Here is a 20,474-nt window from a genome sequence, read left to right as displayed (position 1 = left end):
CTGTTTCATTTAAATGAAGGGAAGAGGTGATAAGTGAATCCCAGAGGTGCCGCCTCTTCAAGGTGACAAAGCTCTCTTTGTGGGGGTTCAAATTATGCAGACTAAAATGTCAGAATATTACATATACTTTCAGATAAAATAAAGGTATTTATGTATTCATTATTGGTTTTTATGTACACCACTATTTATATCAGTGAAGCATCCCTAACCACAACGGCCGAACCATGCGCTGCTGTTCCAACACAGCTGTTATAACGAATATGTCGTTGCCACGCATTCCTTTACCACGCATGTTCTTACAACCACGTGCCTTGGAGAAAGCAGTGTTAGACTTTAAGGTCCAACGCTTTCCCTACTGCTGCGCAGACTGGAGTTGAAACAGTAAATTATACTGCTCCAAAGTTCAACGCTTTCCCTAAGCCATGTCGTTGTAACGATATGTGTCGTAAAGGAATGCATTTGTTGTTACTCCTGTAACATCATGTGTGGTAAAAGCATTCAAGGTTCCAACATATAACCCTTATATCACAATACTTTTACATCTTAAGACACCAATTTATTACATTTTCCCAAAATGTATTAACTAAAAGAATGTCTTTCTTGATATTCAATAACATTGCAAATATATTTGCATGGATCATTGTAAACGTTCCACTAATAAATGTGCTACAAGTCTTTCAGAACAACATGAAGTGCAAGTAAGATTTCATCTCAGCTGATCTGCAGAATCCTCAATGTCAATGTTTCAGTGGAAAACAGAACCACCCAATTACCCCATGATAAACTCTTGAAGGCAATCTTTTAAAAAATGTATTTATGGTTTTAACATGAAAAGCAAAGATAGCGACATACTGAGCAAAACAATGTATGATATGAGCCTCTGAGACACGCACACAAGTATCACTGATTGCAATTTTATGTACATTAGGCTTAAACGGGTAAGAGCTTTATTGACCTATATGTGGATAGGCAGGGTAGGGTAATACGACAAGTGGGCTAGTCTGACAAGTCAATCTGCAGGCCATTTTTGGCTGTTCTGAGATTGTGTTATGGTGTGGTGGACTGTTTTTACTGCTGTTTTCCCTGATTCCCTGATATTACCACAGATATTGTCTGCAACAAGCACAAATATATACAGTGTCCCATACCTTCCAAAACACCTAGACAGTAAGTTCAAAATTGCTATAATTTACAAATATGGGTCATTTTGTAAGCTATCTGATTTGAGGATGGTGAGGTCACTTTTATTTTGGTGCCCGAGCCTGTTTGCTGTCCCAGGCCAACCCTGTGGGTACCCGGTTTTTCACCAGTACAGCACTGTATTGGAGATGGGGTCGGTTTGTACACAGTTCCACTTAGTCAGTGTAAGAAAGTGGATTATTAGTTGCGAAGAATGCAAGTTTTTCACAAGCAAATATCTTATTACTGGGAGCCTAGTGCACCTTTGTAGTACTTGACCTTCTCAAGATAGCGAAGTACAGGAGTCTAAGGACTAATCATGGGAGGTGGTATGAACTAGCAATTCCAATTCCAATTTGCTGGCATGAAATACCAAAAACCAGTACATTTTTGTCAAGTCAGTGTTTTGGTTTTGAAAAAGAAAGGTACACTTATTACACATGCACTACTAAATACTAAACAACATTACATTACAAATATATACATTCAGATAGATGGAAGTACCTTTGATGACTCCCTCAAATCATATTACATTCCTAGTGTGTCCTTAACCCCATAATCAGAATAGCCTCCACCTACACCAGACCTTACAATGTAAAGGGATGCCATTTTAAATAAGGCAGAATGACTGACTTTGTCAGGGGTCATCACATTAATAAAAATTACTACATTATCCTTTTCTCAATGTCACTCACTATAAGGGGTCTTGGTATATAAAAGGCAGGCCTATTGGCTTTATCAGGGTGTCACCACAATAACAGAATAAGCCATTCATCATGCTGAAGTCTCACAATACCATTAAAATCAAGAAATCAATATTAATAGTCATCATAATGGCACATGTTCATTGCTCAATCAGCATATTGTCAGTAAAGCATTTGAATTCAAAACAATAAGAGTGTCAGAGTCTTTCTTCACTTGCTACAGGCTACAAAAGGCAGCCATTCTCTATTCTTCACTTACAAGAAGGACGGCACCATAAAGATGCATATCTCAGGACCCGCTGGAATGTTTTTCTTCATGTTTGGCCCATTTTGCTCCTGCTGGCCATGCCTAGCCAACAGGAGCTTTTTCATCAGGCCCGTGGCCACTAAAGGAGCCCCTTTTGTGAGGAGCTAGATTTTCTGCCCCCCTCTCTCCTGCCCCCATCCCCCCCCCCCCACACATACACACACAACACCAGTGCCAGGCTTGTCCATTGTTTGGCATCTGATGCACCTCTTCTGTTGGTGGGAGCATCTTGTGCAACCCCTTTGAAAGCAGCTAACAGACTACCCTCCTTGCCACACTTCCGGGGCCCCAGAGCGTTTTCAAGGGAATCAGGGGTGGAGGGCAGTTGAGTCCAGGTCCTTTCCCCCAGCCGGTCTACAGGGTGCCTAAGGGGCCCAGTGCCACTGGAATTGGAAAGACTCATCATAGTCCTGGATATCAGTTGGAATCAAAGTCTTCAGTCCATACTTGCAGGGCAACAGGTGGCTTCTCCTTCCAGCTGGGCGTTCTTCTGCCATTGTCGCCTGCCAGGTCCAGGTTCTTCCCAAATGTATCTCCCTTGTGTAGAAGCTTTTAAGCGGGAGTGGAAAGTTTTAGGGATCAGGCACCCCTTTCCCAACACTCCTGCACAGCTTTCTATGACAACACAAAATGGTGCCTTCAAGTTTTTTTCTGGTAAGAGATCCTCTGAGGGCATCAGTTCTGCCCTTGGACATCTGGCCTCCCTCCTCTATTTGAGTGGGCCCGGGGTGTCCAAGCACAGGTGTAGTGGGACAAGCTGATTATAAGAAGCAGATTTCATCACCGCCTCTTCCTTTCCCAGGAACTGACTCAATTACTGTTGAATGCCATTTTGTGTCGGGAGGCCTCTGGTCCATCTGCTTGTGAGCAAATTAGTTAACTTAGAACAGTAGCAGGGGGCACAAGAGCCTAGAATCTGATCTTATGAGCTGATCCAGTGAAATATGACAGATCCTGAAGTCCCATAAGATGTGAATGTGGGTTACTAGAGAATGTAAATTCAAACTTGATGTACATGTTTTACCGCAGTTTGATACCTCACTGGACTCTGTAGACCTAAGTGAAGCAAAACTGCACCTTAAGGAAAATTCGTCCTAAATGTATAATAAAGTGAAACCACACAGATTTTCCAGTAAGGGCTACAGACTTACACTATAAAAGCCCACTCATAGTAAAAGGCCTACCTCAAGTCAGTACTAATCTTTGCATAGTTCCTTCTGCGACAGGCTACCTGGCTGCGCACGATGGTAGTCTCATATCTGGTAGACTAAATGGGCAGAAGCCGTTTGCAACAGTCAGCTTCTAGCCATACTAACTAGATGGAAAAGCCTTCGAGGGATCACAGCGTCTACAGCAACAGTGGAATATTTGCTTTTATCAAGCCAGTATTATAAACGTTTAAACGGGAGGCCTACAAAAAGCTCCCGTATTTGAAGTTAAAACAATGTAAAACATTTTGATTATTAATCATTTTAAAGGTTTTTTTCCAAATTATAACCATCAGACAAATTAAACTGATATTCTATTACAGTGCCTACACATATGATCACACACTCTTTGCTGCTGAATTGCTGTGCTGTACCAACTTTTTTTTTTTTTTTTAAATCAACTTTGACCTGTGTTTCAGCCCAACTGACAATAAACAAACACAATACATTTTCCATGGTTAACTGCTTCGGTGCCCTGGACGTAACGGTTACATCCTGGACAGCACAGCTTGGGTGCCCAGGATGTAACCGTTATGTCCTGCACCAGGCCCTCGGGGGAAGCGCTAGCGCTCCCCTGAGGGCCTCTCCCCCACTCCCACTAGGGCAGTGCTGGAAGGGGAATTGCTTCCCCTTCCACCCTCGCCCCCACCCCCCACTGATGTCTGATGAGGTCAGACCTCTGATCTCATCAGAGGTTGCCTCCCATCGAACTGGAAGCATGCTTCCAGCCAATCCGAGGAGAAACAGATTTGTTTCTCCTTGGTACGGAGGCAGGGGAGGTCAGAGAGGCATGAAAAGGAAAGGAAAGGATTTTCCTTTCCTTTTCATGTCTCTCTGAGAATTCCTGCAGCACGATGGCATAGCGATTGTGCTGCAGGAATGGCAATAGACACCAGGGATTTTTTTTTTTTTTTAATTTGTCACAAGGGGAGCTACCCCTTTGGCAAGGGTCGCTCTCCAGGGGGCAATTATGGTAATTAGGACTTTTCTGCCTCCGGGGACAGATCGGCCTATATTAATTAGGCCGATCTGTCCCCGGAGGGGCAAAAACCACTAGACGCCAGGGATTTATTTTTGTTTACACTGATAAGTAAAGCAATCCCTCAGGCCAGGGTCGCTCCCCAGGGGACATTTTTTTTTTTTACTAGGCCTTTTCTGCCTTCCTTCCCCGGGGTCAGATCAGCCTATATTAATTAGGTCGATCTGCCCCAAAGGGGGGCAGAAGCTACCAGGCACAAGGGATTTGTTTTTTACAGATGGGGAGCGATCCTTTAGGCAAAGGTCGCTGGGGAGATCGGCCTATGTTAATTAGGCCGATCTGTCCCCGGAGGGGCAAAAACCACTAGGCACCAGGGATTTTTTTTGTTTACATTGATAAGTAAAGCAATCCCTTAGGCCAGCGTCGCTCCCCAGGGGGCAATTTTTTTTACTAGGCCTTTTCTGACTAAAAAACGCAGGTGCCCCCCCCCCCCCCCCCCCAACACACACAAAAATATGTTGTTTTGCATTTGATAATTTTGATGTGTCCACGTTGGGGCATTTCCTGTTGCAGGCACTAGGCCTACCCACACAAGTGAGGTACCATTTTATTGGGAAGCTTGGGGGAATGCTAGGTGGAAGTAAATGTGTGGCTCCTCTTAGATTACAGAACTTTCTATCACCGAAATGTGATGAAAAAGTGTTTTTTTGCCAAATTTTGAGGTTTGCAAAGGATTCTGGGTAACAGAACCGGATGAGAGCGCACACAAATCACCCCATCCTGGGTTCCCCTTGGTGTCTAGTTTTCAAAAATGCACAGGCTTGGTAGGTTTTCTAGGTGCAGGCTGAGCTAGAAAACAAAATCCACAGCTAAGCACTTTCCAAAAAATACGTCAGTTGTCAATGTAAAAATGTGATGTGTCCATGTTGCGTTTCTTGTGGCGGGAATTAGGCCTACCCACGCAAGTGAGGTACCATTTTTATCGGGAGACTTGGGGGAACCCAGAATAGAAAAACAAGTGTTATTGCCCCTTGTCTCTCTCTACATTTTTCCTTCCAAATGTAAGACAGTTTGTAAAAAAAAAAAAGACGTTTATTTGAGAAATGCCCTGTAATTCACATGCCAGTACTGGGACCCAGGAATTCACAGATGTACAAATAATCACTGCTTCTGAACACCTTATGTTGTGCCCATTTTGGAAATACAAATGTTTCATTGATGCCTATTTTTCACTCTTTATATTTCAGCAAATGAATTGCTGTATACCTGGTATACAATGAAAACCCATTGCAAGTTGCAGCTCCTTTATTGGCTCTGGGTGCCTAGGGGTCTTGATAAACCTACAAGCCCTACATATCCCCACAACCGGAAGAGTTCAGCAGACGTGACGGTGTATTGCTTTAAAAAATCTGATATCGCAGGAAGAAGTTACAGAGTAAAACGTAGAGAGAAATGGCTGTTTTTTTCACCTCAATTTCAATTGTTTTTAATTTAGCTGTTATTTTCTGTAGGAAAACGTTGTAGGATCTACACAAATGACCTCTGGCTGAATTCAGAATTTAGTCTACTTATCAGAAATGTTTAGTTGTCCGGGATCCAGCATTGGTTTCACACCCATTTCTGTCACTAACTAGAAGGAGGCTAAAAGCACAAACAAATAGCAAAATGGGGTATGTCCCAGTAAAATGCCAAAATGGTGTTGAAAATGTGGTTTTCTGATTCAAGTGTGCCTGTTCCAGAAAGCTGGGAAGATGGTGATTTTAGCACCACAAACCCTTTGTTGATGCCATTTTCAGGGAAAAAACAACATGCTTCTTCTGCAGCCCTTTCTTCCCCATTAAAAAAAAATGTTTGCTTTATTTTGGCTAATATCTTGGTCTCCTCTAGGGGAACCCACAAACTCTGGGTACCTCTAGAATCACCAGGATGTTGGGAAAAAAGGACGCAAAATTTGGTGTGGGTAGCTTATGTGGAAAAAAAGTTATGAGGGCCTAAGCGCAAACTGCCCCAAAGAAAGGCCTGGCACCTGAGGGGGGGAAAGGCCTGGCAGCGAAGGGGATTAAAATTGATTTGTAGCATCTGCAATAGGCTAAGTACAGTGTGGTCCAAAATACAGGAATGGCTTGCAGGGCTTTGTGGGGGCAGGGCAGTGCAGCAGGGGAGGGTAAGGGGTGAATTAATAAAAAATAAAAAAAATCACTTAGCTTCTTCTCCTCTGCCGCGCCACGCCTCTTCTGCACTGCAGGCACAGGCTCCCAGCCTGCCCGGCAGCCAGTCCTGATGCTGCTCAAAGCAGTGTTCGGATTGGCTGGGAGTGTCCAGCCAGGGCGCTCCCAGGCAGACTGGGAGCCTGTGCCTGCTCTCTCCAGCACAGCAGCTTTGTTGCTGGGCTGGAGAGAGCCTACTCCGCATGTATGTTTGGCCGGCCCGAAACGGCCAGCCAAGCATACATGCGCACTGAGGGGGAGTGTTGTGCACTTCCCCCTCAGTTCTCGTCATCGCTAATGCTCCACCCACTTTACTACAAAATGACAATAAGCCTAGTTTATTGTCATTCTGTAGTAAACGTTTTGCAGCTGCTGCTGCTGCCTGCGGTGAGCGACACTCCTCCGCCACAGCGGAGGAGCTGCACCTGCCAAAATATGGTACCAGCTGTGTAACTGACGTGACTAATTTGAAAAAGGATGCACAACAGGGGGAAAATGTGATCTCCTTTTAGGTCAAAGTTTAGATCCCAAATGTAGAGTCTGAACAACAGAAGCATGAGCACAAGTTCGTACCTCAAAGTATCAGCAGATGTTCTTGCCCAGTTAATTATTCAGGAGTCTAACCCACCTCTAGTGGAGAAATACATTTCAATGATAATATGGTTCAGTGCCTTTGGAGCGCCCATAACATGTTTCACAAAATGTGCAACTATTTAGAATATTGAAGGGCACTAAATAGTCAATGAATACACAATGTAATGGTACCGCACCTCAGACCAGGCTTTTTGCTGAAGTGGACAGAGCCATCACACCACACCACACCATGCACATTTCCTTACACAAAAACCTATTTGATTAAATAGACATGCACCACAGTAATTCACCCACTGATTCTGCTCCTGAAAAGGCAGAGGTGCAACAGATCGAGCAAGTGGGCAGAGAAGACAGAGGAGAGACGGTGTTAGAAACTGTACTGACATAGCGAATAATTAAACAACTATTTTGAAGTGGTGGAGGTGGACCAGGCATGTGGTTCAAGAGGACATTAAGTGAGCGGAAAAGGTAGGACCAGAGTTGGACTTGTGCTTGCACTATTGCCAGGCTTGTGTATTGATACTCTTTGACACCCAAACATGTCTCCCAGTGTCAATTACAAAATATCCTAACCATCTTTCAGCAATGTCTGGTGCTAGATGAAAAGCCATTAGTTGGTTCTCACAAGGTAAGACCTATATATTTTCGAACACTGCTAATAGCTTATTGAGACTCCTCAAGGTTTGGCAATGTGCTGAACTTTCTTCAATGTCTTTAAAATAAGATTTGCAAACATACTGGACAGCTTCAATAAGAGGTAATTATATCTACATCTATGACACCCTGATTCGCATCAGGGTATCCAGCTGATATAAGCATTGTCCGAAGGTAATGGACTTCCTAGCATACATCCAAAACTGCATACGTAAGAAATGGCTATCTTAAGTCCTCCATGACCAACATGCTACGGCTGAGCTCAGATAATTACTCCCTTTTAATACAGACCTGACAGTGACACAGCAAGAGTACTAAATACAGTATGATTGGCTGACAGAGGAGGAGTGACATATACCATTGCAGGCCCATCTTCCTGATGATGTCCAATCCCCACTTCCCTTGTGCATCGAACCACCCATACACATTTCCCTGTTGAAGTGAGCAAGCTGGTGTGCCCATTCCATCCCTACCACGGGTATGGCTGAGCTCAGTCAACCTTCTAGGGTGCAGGCAGAGCTTGATTGACCCAGATCCTGGTCGTATAGCAAGTACAAGAACCACTGAGTTTTTGGAACATTATCTCTGTATCCATCAGGACCACCCAAACCCTCCTTCATTTCAGGAAGGAGCTGAACCCACCCCCTTAGGGAAGACCACCTCCCAAGATCTTAGAAAGTTCCCTTATGATCAACGAACTCACCAGACACCCTTGCCTCCGCCATGTAAACAATCACCAATTGCAGTATCTGATCATGGTCATGAACAGCACTCTGATGTGCTGGCTAGGTTCATGCTATTTCAATACCCATATATAATGGTGTCCCACTGGACCACGCTGCCGATCAGAAGTACTAAATCTGCCCTCAGTCACCCCCAACTCTACAGCAAGTCACCGGGTCCAAATGAAGCAACAAACAGGATTCTGCAAACAGGGAAGACCAGAGGGTAGCTTGACGTATACCCCTGGACCTTGCAGCATTACATGAGACCAGATAGTCCCTACGCATATGTTTAGGAAAGGAGGAAGGTGGCTTTTGCATATGAGTCAAAGTTTGCATGCCCTCCTTGGGTGCTAAACAAGGCCAGGGAGTGATGAGATTTGCAGCCTCTGGTCATGGGAAGGCCAGAGCGATGGGAAAAATATGGTTTCCACCTCCCCTATACATAGAATGCTAGGGACGTTGTGGAATCTGGGCCTATTTGGCCCTAGAGTGGGGTGTAGGCTTCTTGCAGACTGTTCGGGATATGCTACTTCTGTGACCACTGCAAGTCACCATAATAACCAGGGGCTGATTTGCAATTAACTGTCATAAATGCTTTGGAAGGGTGGGGTGGGTTCTACAAAGTTTAGCTGATTTGTGGAACTCAAAGAGTATGTTTATAGTCTTGCAGGAAACCGGTCATCATTTGTCAGCCAGGCCCACGAAGTCTTAGTTACCACCACCCAAGCAAGAAGAGTAATGCATTCAAGTATGTTTATTATCAACAGTATTGAGCCTACCATTTCAAAAACACAACTGAGACACCACTCAGGGTGCAAACAAAGAGGCAAATGAAATGGTTACGCTGTTGGGGCGAAGAAGCTGCCGAAACAAATGTTGTTCTTCTGCTCAGTCAGACAGGAGAGATTTTAATTCTCCCTTCTGGTGGAGCAGGAGCACGACTATCAAGGAGTTAATTCACCCCAACAGCGAGGAGGACTGGGTTGTAAGAACTTATCTTCAGTGTTTTAAGTGGAAAAATAAGTGCAGGTACTCACCAAAAGAGGTGGTGGACTGTGGGTGGCTTGTGGGGTGGGCATAAGGGCAGTGCTAATGGCAGAACATGGGGCGGGGATAGCCTTTTTACCTCTCCAAGCTGTATATGCAAGAAATTTGCATGCATTGTAAGATGGTCGGAAGTATTAGTCGATGAATTATTATTCTAATAATCACACTTACATAGCACTTACTAATAAGTTTTAATTACAAACCATAAAAACTCCTTTTTTACCAACCTTAAAATACCAAAATATTAAGGAAAAAACAGTGAGGTTCGAGTATATGCCTTGTCGCTTGCCTGTAGACCCTTGAGGCATGGTCATAACTCACTAAGCTTCATGAAAAGGATTTTGACTTGTGACCTGCAGTGTAATACAAGGATCTCTGCAACAAAACAATAACCAACTGAGTTATCTACATAAAAACAATCAAGTCTGTTGCATGCTGTGCTTTCCCGCAAGCATTCTGACCCTCTGTGCACTTTTATGATGTGTTGACCCTTTGATTAGAATGAACTCAGGTCTTTCCGAGAGCTGCATTTGCCACCTCTTGCATAATACTTAGACTTCAAGCATCAGAAGGGCCGCTAGTGTGGAGGATGCATACTCTGCCAGGATGGATCTTGTCCCTTATTTAAACAGCTGCCAAGAGATAAAAGGAATCACTGATAGACTAGATGAATACATACAGCCTATGCCAGAAGCAGTGCCGTGCTAGGATGCCTTATTCCTTATTAAAAAAAAAAGCCAAAACTAGGGTCATTGTTGATATTTGTTTATATGGATGATTGGGTTTACACTCCGAAAATATATATGGACAGGGGTTTGGTAGCTCCCAAGTGGCTCCTTGTATATTTAACCAATCTCTGATTTTTCCTAACAAATGTTTGCATTGTGGAATTCTTAAAACCCCTTACTTATAATGAGAAAAGGAAACTATAAGTCTTAAAATGCAAATGTGTTGCTATCTACAATCCAGAACTGTATTAATGTGTCATACAGTCCATGGCGCCTACTGTCACATTTGGTTTATGTCTGGTTTCCCAAGCAATTTAAGAAGTTGTACGTTATAAATGCATCAAAACCACTCTTTAGAAAAGTTTAAATAACACGTTTTGCCTTTTAGGTGTTTGTTTCTTTGAGGTTAATCAGAAAATGGACGGCGATGTGAGGGTTTTACTTTCAAATAAAAGTTGTTGATGGGAGAAGATTGTCAGTAATTTTAAACAATAGGCATACTAAAAAACTGTAGTGCCCCGAAAAGCGTGTTTAACCGCCCCCCCCCCCCCCCCCAATTAGGTTTTACAGTCACCTCTCTTCATCCACTGTGCAAGTTGGAAGAATACACCAAGCACCCTGCCGCCCCACCCCTGCTGTGCTGACTTCTAGGGCGTTGAAGGTGTACCGAGCTATGGGATAACGATCGGAGCTCTGCCTTCGTCAAGGCCATGACCCCCTAGAAGTGCTGATACTCTCCTTGTCCGAGGACAAGTTTCGGTACTCAAGAGAAGAAAATGAAAAGGTGCCGGTACTCAGTACTGGCGAGTACCGATCCATTTAAAGTACTGCCTATCTTACTCCTTTTGGCCCCACTTTTCCACATTTGTGTTTGTATTATGGCAAAACTATGTAAAATGGATTAAGTTTTGTGTTGTATACTTTTGAGTTCACACTAGGCTGTATGCCTTTACGCTTACATTTTATTACTTTCTTTGCACTCCTCATTAGCACTCCACCGTTGCACTGATCTTTATAATGTGGAACACCTCTGTATCTTTGAAAATGTACTGAATACAATGTCTAATTTAACAGCCTGCTTTGCCTGTAGCTTCTCTGCATTAATTGTACTTGAAGTGGGCCTTTCTTGGCCCCTTTTGATATTTGTAAACTTCACATTGCTAAGGTTATCTGACAGAATGACTTTGTGTTTATAACTTTATTCATTCAAAGATTCTGAGGAATACAGAGACGCCTTTTTGTTATAACAATAGACTCAGAGCTTCAGCAACAAACTTGAGAAACTCTCTCTGGACTAAACTTACTCATAGAGGACTCCTCATGGTGGATATGATTTAATGATCAAGTCATCTACCAGCACCAACTACCTGCACCTCATCCCATGTCTATTACAACACCATAGATAAGTGGTGTCCAACATAGGTCACAGAGGGCCAGACTCATGCCGGGTTTTCAAGATTACCACTAATTGAGTTTCATTAGAATTAATTGCTGATAAATTAATTTTGGGTAGATAACCTGACTCGGATCCAGCCTAAGTGAAACTATGTTAGACAGCAATGTAATAAATGAATGACAGTAAAAAGATATTATACTACCAGTGGCTACTTGGTTGCTCTTGTGTTAAAGGATTAATATTGTGTACAGCACTGGCCATTGCCAGGAATGATTTTTGCTATACATCTATGGAGGACAACCTACCAAGATAACAGCAAAACTCTAAAGAAAGCAAAATCATGGTGTACGCTTAATGTTTGATAGGAGCACACAGATGAAACCTTCCAACAATTATGTCACTTCAAATGACTCAAACAATGGCTCAAATTAAAACCTGTTTCACAAATGCTTCCACAGAGGAACACTGGTCTGTCCCAGAATATTAATCATTCTGGTGCATTAGAATAATGCCAGGGGCCAACCAAAACAGATTATGTTTACTTCATGAACTTCAAATATTCTATAGATAAAACTTTAAGTGTACAAGGTTCCTCCCTTTGGAACTCACTTTCCCTACCCACAGCCTTAAATTGTGCCAGTGCCTAATAAAAACTGACTTTGAAATGGGTCCTTATCGGACTCTATATTCATGTCCTTAACTTTACTGGTAAAAAAACTCATTGATTTTTCAGAAACAACTGTAACAATCTTTCAGGGGTTCTGTGTCAACAGCATAATCCCTATTTACATTTCACAAGATTTACTTCATCTTGTATTCCCTAAAAAGTATTCGTTTTCCCCTCCAATATGTTGTGTTTATCCTTTGTTATGCAATACATGACTCTTGTATAGTGCATATTTGAACTGAGACGCCTGCAGGTGTCTGAGGGAGTTCAGGTTGTGGGTGGGTGTTTATGACAGCACACAAATAAAAGCAATTCATTTCAGGCAGGAGGTAGTGAGATTCTCGCAATACCTACAAGTGGCTCATAGAGGTGTGCAGACCACATGCACATCCAATCCTTGGCCTCTGCAGAGCCCACAGAAAGATAGTCACACATGTGTTAATGGTAATTATGGGAAAGTGTTAGATACGCAAATGGAGTGTTACAGATAGATGTGGGGATTAAAAGTATGTAAGTGTCTAACACAGCGAGAAACTGGGGAAGAAAGTACTGTGTAGTGGAGAACAGGAGTGCCTGCAACACTCCAAAAGTCACTACCTCTTCCACAGACCTCAGAAATGCTTAATTCATAGTCACATATTTTCAGAACTTAAATATTTTCAGTTTGAAGTACTCACAACAAAATAATTGTTATTCATGTATCTGATACAGATAACAAGCACTTGAAAAGCTAAAAAGTCTGGTTTGCTTTAGGTATATTTGTTGCTGTGTAACATGCCCTGATGCACTAACAGAAAAGATCTAGAGAAGCACCAAAATACTGGCCAGGTGCCACGTTGTGTGAAGCACATGATCTTAGTTTATGTGTTTTAAGCCATACCCCTAATTACATAGGTTATGCTTTTGTGGTCACACTCCTTTCCCATTATACTTATTTGCCTCTACCTATCTGTGATTCAGTCAAGTCCTAAAAATGCCCCTGTTATGGTAAGCTTTTGGACTACACGACCAGTGACTCTTCTGGAGAGCTAACATGCATCATGCCGAACTCTTCTTTAATAAAGCCCAATAGAGTAAAGCGCCATGAAATTGTTTCAGAGCAGCATTAGTGTTATGTGAAAACAATAAATAAAACGGGTGCTATGGAGAACGCAAAGGTCGGAGTGAAGTGGATGGAGGGTGTATGGAGAAAGAAGAAGAAATGGAGGGGTGGGATGATCAGGTATGGAATAGAGAAAGTAGGGGGAAGCAGAGGAGATCAAAAATGTGGATTACTCAGACATGATGTGCCTTGGAGAGAAGGTAGATAAGGAGCTGGCAATCAGAGCTGGTCATTGCTAGGATAGCGCTCTCAGTGGAGTGAAATGTGGCGCTCTTGCTGATGCCAGTGAATAAAATGAGGCAGCAGGGGGACCCTTTTGTGTTCATTGGTTGAGTCCCTGGCTGAGCAGTGAATGACCACTGAACACAAACATCTCTAGGCCTCCTCCAGTTCACTTAAATTACCCACAGCTTAGTGCCTCAGGAGGAGAAAGAGAAGGAAGGGGGGTAATGGGGTGTTAAAAATACTGCCTACAGTATGAGAATGAAGTATTAATAGCATTTTGAACTGGCAAACCTGACAGAGAAACGAGCACGCGGGGACAAAGAGCAACCGTCGAGCAAGATGAAGAGTGTTTTGATGTTTGTAAAACCTTAGTGCACACGGCTCCGTGCTCCCCTCTCAAGAATGGCTCTCTGCACCTGGGCCCAGGTTGCCCATGCCAAAAGCCGGCCCTATTGGCAATCGTAAGACCAGCCAAAGTAGTTCAGATGTAGTACAGTTGGCAAGTTTCCCAGGTCCATACGTGATGTGCTGATCCAGTACAGGTTTTTTTTATTTTTTATTCTACGACTTGTAGTCATGTTATACAATGGAATAAACAAACTACAAGTTACAGATTTCACACGAAAAAGCCTGTACTGAAGCGACACATTTGGCATGGATCTTGGAAACTTGACAGGGATGATGTATTTTGGGCAGGATGAGACTGTGATACTGTGGGCAGAGAAGAGGGTTGAAGCGGCAGGACGGCAAGCAGTAGTGAGACAATGCTGACGGTTTGCTGACTGTTGAAGCAGGGGAAATGGCAGAGGGGCGAGAAGGAAGGAGCAACTAGGGAGAGACGAAGCATGAGGAAATATCGGCGGAAGGTAGGATAAAAAGGGTACTCAACACTCAAAAGCGAGGAGTGGGGCAAACAGAGGACGTGACAGTGGAGGCACGGGGAGACAGGTTGTGTGACGCGCCCACTGCAAGCGTGAAGCAAACAGGTGTGTAACGGAGCCAGCAAGTTCAAGCTGACAGCAGCTGCGAAGCCTGGGATTGTGCTGCCTCTGCCCCCAGGTCTAGCTCCACCCTCTCCCTGGCTCCGCCCCCTACTCACCCTGCAGCAGCTCGATCTGTCTGCGCAACGACTCCTTCTCCGCCATCTTCCAGCGCTTGTTCCAACTCAAACCACCGGGTCACCGGCGCGCGCCACGACAGAGCAGTGCCATAGAGAGCGGACTGTACCGAGCGCCATAGACAAGACCGGTCATAAACATAGAGAAGGGACAACGGGACAGCGTTGGCCGTTGCTGTCATTGCCATAAAGGTAGGACAACAACACGGACGTAGCCAGAAACAGAGGACTACAATTTAGGCATAAACATAAAGAGAGGATTACACCGGTTGCCTTGCCAAGAGGCAAGTAGACCCCATTGAGTTATTTTACTTTCAAAGATATATTTTAAAAAACAGATGTAGTATAAGTAAAACAATTTAAAAAAATCTTTATGAAGTTTTCTTGTTTCATAGAATACAAAAAACTATTTATTAAAGCGCTGATGCGCTTCCATCATGTAACAATGAACTAATAAGTAAGCCTGCACACACTCATACCCACTTAAGTAAATCAGGCAAAAGCATGAAAGTTCCATAGCCAATAACAAGAGCCTAGAACTATTGCAACAATGTTCCCACTTACATTACAACAATTTTTCCACGGCGCAGGAGTCTCAATTCCCGACAGAACAGGCTGTAGTGCTTGATTGATCCAGCTCAGACCTTGTGAAATGTGCGCGGACAACCACTGGACTTATACGTGACTCTCTCAGCTGCCATACAGAGATTCACCCTCTTTCTCCATTCTTGCAAAGACAGGGATTCTGGCTCCCCCAAACCCCCAATATTGTGCTACATCACGTTTGGCTACCACCAGTCCCAAATTACAAAATAGAACACACGTCCTGGGAATATCAATGTCACCTGGTATATAGTGGATATACCAAGGGTCGAGAGGAAGGGCTTCATCCACCACTCTTCCCAACTCTCCCGCCACCTGCATTCACTATCTCTGGATATCTGGGAAACTCCACAACGTGTGGCTATAGCACCACTTCACCTACCCACATCGAAGAAAGTTCGGGGAAGTCGCTTGTCCTGTACAATGTAATTAATCTCTCATTTAAAAAAATATATATTGCTTTATTGCATTTATATTTGAAAGATGACATAATACAGCATAAAGGCATGTGTTATCCACGCATTGCATTCAACTGCAAGTCAGAACAATGAACATACGGGAAGGGAAGAATGTGGGCAGAACATGTCCATGTATCTACAAAGCAGAATTACCATAGTTACTATACAATCATAGGAGTTCGACAAATTGTCTCCACACATGCAGTCTATATGGTGCACATCCGGCACATCTGTCGCCAAATTGCAGGGGGCGTCTACTTGTAGCACCCATATACTCAAAAATGTGGTACGTTGGATTATATGCATGCTGTCGCAATCATGCATTGCTTACAGGAGAGGGGTCGGAGTTTATCTGCGCAGGCCCCAAGGGAGCAGTGAGGTCCATTAACATTAGCTCCCATTGTGACACTAAAGGATACTTGCGCAGCCCCAATACCTCCTTGCGCCTAAAAGCTGTGCACTCTGCTCTTGCCCAGACAGTCAGTGATCGTACCCATGCTCTGTGTACCGGTGGTTCGGGGGATCGCCACTAAAAATCCCAGATCTAGAAAACAGGATGTTGCTTTCAGTTTTTTGCCCCTAGGGAACAATCCCAGAATGCATGCCTCCCATGTCTGAGGTTAGGTTCGGGCTACACAGCGTGCTAGGTTCGCTAGAATCAAAGACCAGTAGTGCCTCAGAGTGGGGCAAGACCATACTATGTGCAGGAGGTCCGCCCCCAAAGTTTGACAGCGCGGGCAAGCAGCATCTATACAGTTAAAGTATCTTAATTTCTCGGGTGTGAGGTAGGCTCTTTGAACTATATAATATTGTATTAAGTGAAATCGCATATTGCGCAGGACATACACAGGGGTTACTAATATGGTCTCCCATTCCTTGTCCGCGAAAGGTCCCCCCATGTCCCCCTTCCATCTCTCTCAGAGCTCCATAAGTGGGCCTGATGTATGTGTGTGTAAAGAGTCCACCATCCAGTGTATTAAATGGCACCCCTCTCTGAATACATGCAGATATTGCAGTGTGTAGTGTATCTGGGGTTCCCTTTCAAGGTCCCCCCATGCACGATGCAAGGTATGTCTGAGAGAGCTATGTAGTAGAAAGGTGCCTGAGTGTAGACCAGTGTCCTCCATCAGTGTGTCATGAGTGCGGAAGGTGCCTTCAGAATAGAGATCCCCTAGAGTATATTTTCTTACTTCGTGCCAGGCGGCCAGTTCCGCAGATGTTGTGGCACATGCGCCTCGTGGTGTCCCCAATAATGGTACAGCCGGCGCATAGGGCAGGACGTCCCTGGTCAGGTAACAGCATCTGCGGTAGAAGCTGTAAGCCAGCTTCAGTAGTATAGGCCTCCGGTGTGGCGGATTTAGCACAGGGGTGGAATAACTGGAGCAATTTACTGCGCGACCATGGCGGAAGGTCAGTGGCCGTGTCTACCTGGTGTTGCGATGAGAACCAACGAGCTACCCACTGCACTTGTGCTGCTAGGTAGTAATGTTCCAGATTTAGTAACAACAGACCTCCCAAATGCAGTGGGCGGTAAAATTTAGAAAGAGCTACCCTATGTTGGGAGGCGTTACAGATGAAATCACGGATGTCTCACTCCATAGATCGAAAAAAGGAGGCCGGGACATATAGTGGTAAATTTACAAAATAATATAGGAGCCTCAGCAGCACTATCATTTTCACAAGGGCTACCCTGCCCATGACTGTTAGCGACAGCGTCCTCCAGAACGTCATCTGCTGGCGCAAGTTTGACACAGCACATGTCAGATTTCCATCAAACAGATCAGCATCTGCGTGATATACCTGTATGCCAAGATACCTGAAGGTACTGGGCTGCCACACCAGGCCAGGGGCCACTGATGTGAGGTTCAGATCCGGCACAGCAGTCGACAGCGGAAAAACACAAGACTTGGCCCAGTTCACTCGCAAGCCAGAAAACTTCGCATGGGCGTTGAATAATGGTATTAAATTACTGGGGAACTCTGCTATATCTCTAATGTACACCAGAAGGTCATCCATATATAAAGAGACTGCATGATTTCCATCGCCCAGTGGTATGCCCCAAGAGCGCCCTGCCCTGCGGAGCGCAACCACCAGCAGTTCCACCGCCAGAGCAAAAAGTAGTGGGGATAAAGGACACCCATGCCGTGTGCCTCTCCTTATATGGATAGAGGGCGACACGAGGTGTCCCATTTTGGTTCGAGCCGATGGAAGTGTGTAGAGAAATTTCACTAATTGTATAAAACGCGGGCCTAAACCATATTTGGGCAAAACTGCAAAGAGGTAAGGCCTTTCCAGCAAGTCAAATGCTTTCTCTAGGTCTATCACTAGGCAGCCCGCTCATGGCCAATGGGTGGGAGTATAGCGCATCACCCGATAAAAAATCTATGCAGGTTGAGGGACGTCATGCAGCCCGGTACAATGCCATTCTGGTCCTCATGAACCAGTGCAGGCATCAGTGGGGCCAGTCACATTGCAACAATTTTGGCTAATATTTTATAGTCCGTATTGAGGAGCGCCTGCGGCCTGTAGGAATGCAGACTGGTAGGGTCCTTATGCGGTTTCAGGAGGGAGACCAGTGTGGCCTCTCTCAATGTATGGTGCAAGCGCGCCTGTGCTAATGCTTCCTCATATAAAGTAAGTAATTTAGGTGCTAGTTGAGCTGAGTACGTCTTATAGAATTCGTCCGGTAGCCCACCCGGGCCTGGTGTTTTACCGTTTGCAATGGAGCAAATGGCATCGGCTCGGATAGTAGGAGAGGGCCATCCAGTTCTGAACACTGCTCAGCAGTGATCCGGGGCAGGGGCAACTCTGCGAGGAACTGGTCAATCTCATTCAGGGGAGGATGAGAGACTGTGCTTTTCAGGTACTCATAATGTGTGTGAAATGCTGCATGGATTGAATCCTGTGTGCCCAGCAAACCATCCGTCGATGCCTGGATAGACCATACCGTGTTGTGAGGAGTGTCTTGACATATCAGTCGGGCAAGTAGTGTTCCAGCTCTATCTGCCCTTGCATGTATATTGGCAGAGTGCGCTGCATAGTTAAGGCACCTCAAGCGTTCGAGGAGCTCTGAATGAGTTTTACAGACGGCTTGCAGTTTAGATACCCTATTCTGGGTTCTGGACCGCTTCTGATTCATGCCGCAACAGTTAGCGCTCCACAGCGGACACTTCTTGGTCCAGCTGCCGGTGCATACTACAGCTGAGTCCCATACAGTGACCCCGCAGCGTGGCCTTGAACGCGTCCCATTCCATTGAGCAAGACGAGGTTGTGCCTACATTGAGTTCAAAGTAACTGTTTATCTGTTGGCCAATCAATTCACAGAATAATGGGTCCTCCAACGACACATGCTGTAGCCTCCACGTGGGGGCGGGTGGCCCCATCCCAGTGGAGTTGGAGATATTGGGGGTTGTGGTCGGAGTAAGTATGGGCAAGATAATCGGTCTGTACAACTGCTGGGACCAGATTGGCCGTGCAGAGTAGTCTGTCGAGCCAGACCTGCAAATCAAGAGGGGCCGAGTAGAAGGAGCATACTCTAGTTGTTGCATTATAATGACGCCAGACTTCTGCCAATTGCCAGTGATGTAGCCAGGATACTAAAGAGCGGGCATTAGAGGTGGCAGTGGTGTGCTGCAATGGTGGAAAGACCTGTCTAGATGTGCATCTAGTACACAATTAAAGTCCCCACCAATCAGCCAGAGGACATCATCCCATCGCGCCAGCAATCGATTGTAATCAATCTCTATCATAATACCCTTGATGGAGAATTTTTAGCTGAATCAGGCACAGGTGGGATTTTATTGCCACCTCCTTCAGGTGCATCAGGGCCGCCTCCCAATACACATCCTCCAACTCTCCTGCCTCCTGGCTCCACCTTTCCCTCAGTTTAGCCAGTCTATCTGGCATATGGTTGTTGAATATATTATATGTAAGGGAGATAGCTTTTGAGGGTAGCCTCTCTAACAACAGACATCCCTCCATGGGGCAAATTCAGGTAGGTCCAGTGTCACTAAACCCTCAGCCAGCCAGGCATGTCTCAGCTGGGCATACATCAGGAACTGGTTAAGATGCATGGAGTATTCGCATTGCAGCAACGCAAACTGCATCAGCCCACTCCCCCTCGAGGAGGTCGCCTATGTGGGAAATTTCCAGTAGATGCCAGATGCCAAATCTCCTTCAACCACACACCCTCCCAAATCAGTGTTGCCCATGTTATCTTACCAGCCCATCCTATACATCCAGTGGCACTCCGCCAGGCCTCTACAGGCACCTGTGTAGCAAGCAGCAGGCACTGAACTCCATTTCCTCCATACAAGAAATAAAGGCCAGATTGACGAGGAAACTCTGTGCATTCCAACTGATAGGTAGCGTGGGCCTGAGGGGCAAACATCCAGTCATTCACTGCAATTAAATCTGCTGCCCAGTAGTAAGCTCTAATGTCTGGGAGGGCAATCCCACAGTAGGGAACACAGATCGCTCTCTAGCACAGCAAATGTTGTCGCAGGAAGTGGATAGTAGGTGTTTTGCATGACATACACTAATTTTAGGAGAGAAATCATCCTAAACATGGCTGC

General features: G+C 44.8%; 1 protein-coding gene and 1 long non-coding RNA gene across 3 annotated transcripts in view; one reads left to right on the top strand and one right to left on the bottom strand.

The window, feature by feature from the left end:
- ZC3H3 (zinc finger CCCH-type containing 3) overlaps positions 1-15,519 on the bottom strand; it is a 1,347,955-nt gene extending 1,332,436 nt beyond the window's left edge. The window contains exon 1 of one of the 2 annotated variants that reach the window (XM_069220898.1): positions 15,404-15,519. Coding sequence is in view for 1 of the 2 variants with exons in the window: in XM_069220897.1 (XP_069076998.1) it covers positions 14,822-14,867 (46 nt within the window). In the remaining variant the exon portion in view is untranslated. Of the gene's footprint in view, positions 1-14,821; positions 14,957-15,403 lie in introns of those variants that run through there. The other variant, XM_069220897.1, reaches the window with a different exon arrangement.
- The window catches only part of LOC138282891 (uncharacterized), a 34,715-nt gene continuing 29,152 nt past the window's right edge, over positions 14,912-20,474 (top strand). Inside the window, exon 1 of the long non-coding RNA XR_011201019.1 lies at positions 14,912-15,031. This is a non-coding gene — a long non-coding RNA (uncharacterized lncRNA). The remainder of the gene's footprint in view (positions 15,032-20,474) is intronic.

Source organism: Pleurodeles waltl, chromosome 2_2 (assembly GCF_031143425.1).
Source record: "Pleurodeles waltl isolate 20211129_DDA chromosome 2_2, aPleWal1.hap1.20221129, whole genome shotgun sequence".
Taxonomy (NCBI): domain Eukaryota; kingdom Metazoa; phylum Chordata; class Amphibia; order Caudata; family Salamandridae; genus Pleurodeles; species Pleurodeles waltl.
The sequence above is the reverse complement of the archived record's forward strand: the minus strand, read 5'-3'. Positions and strand labels throughout refer to the sequence as shown.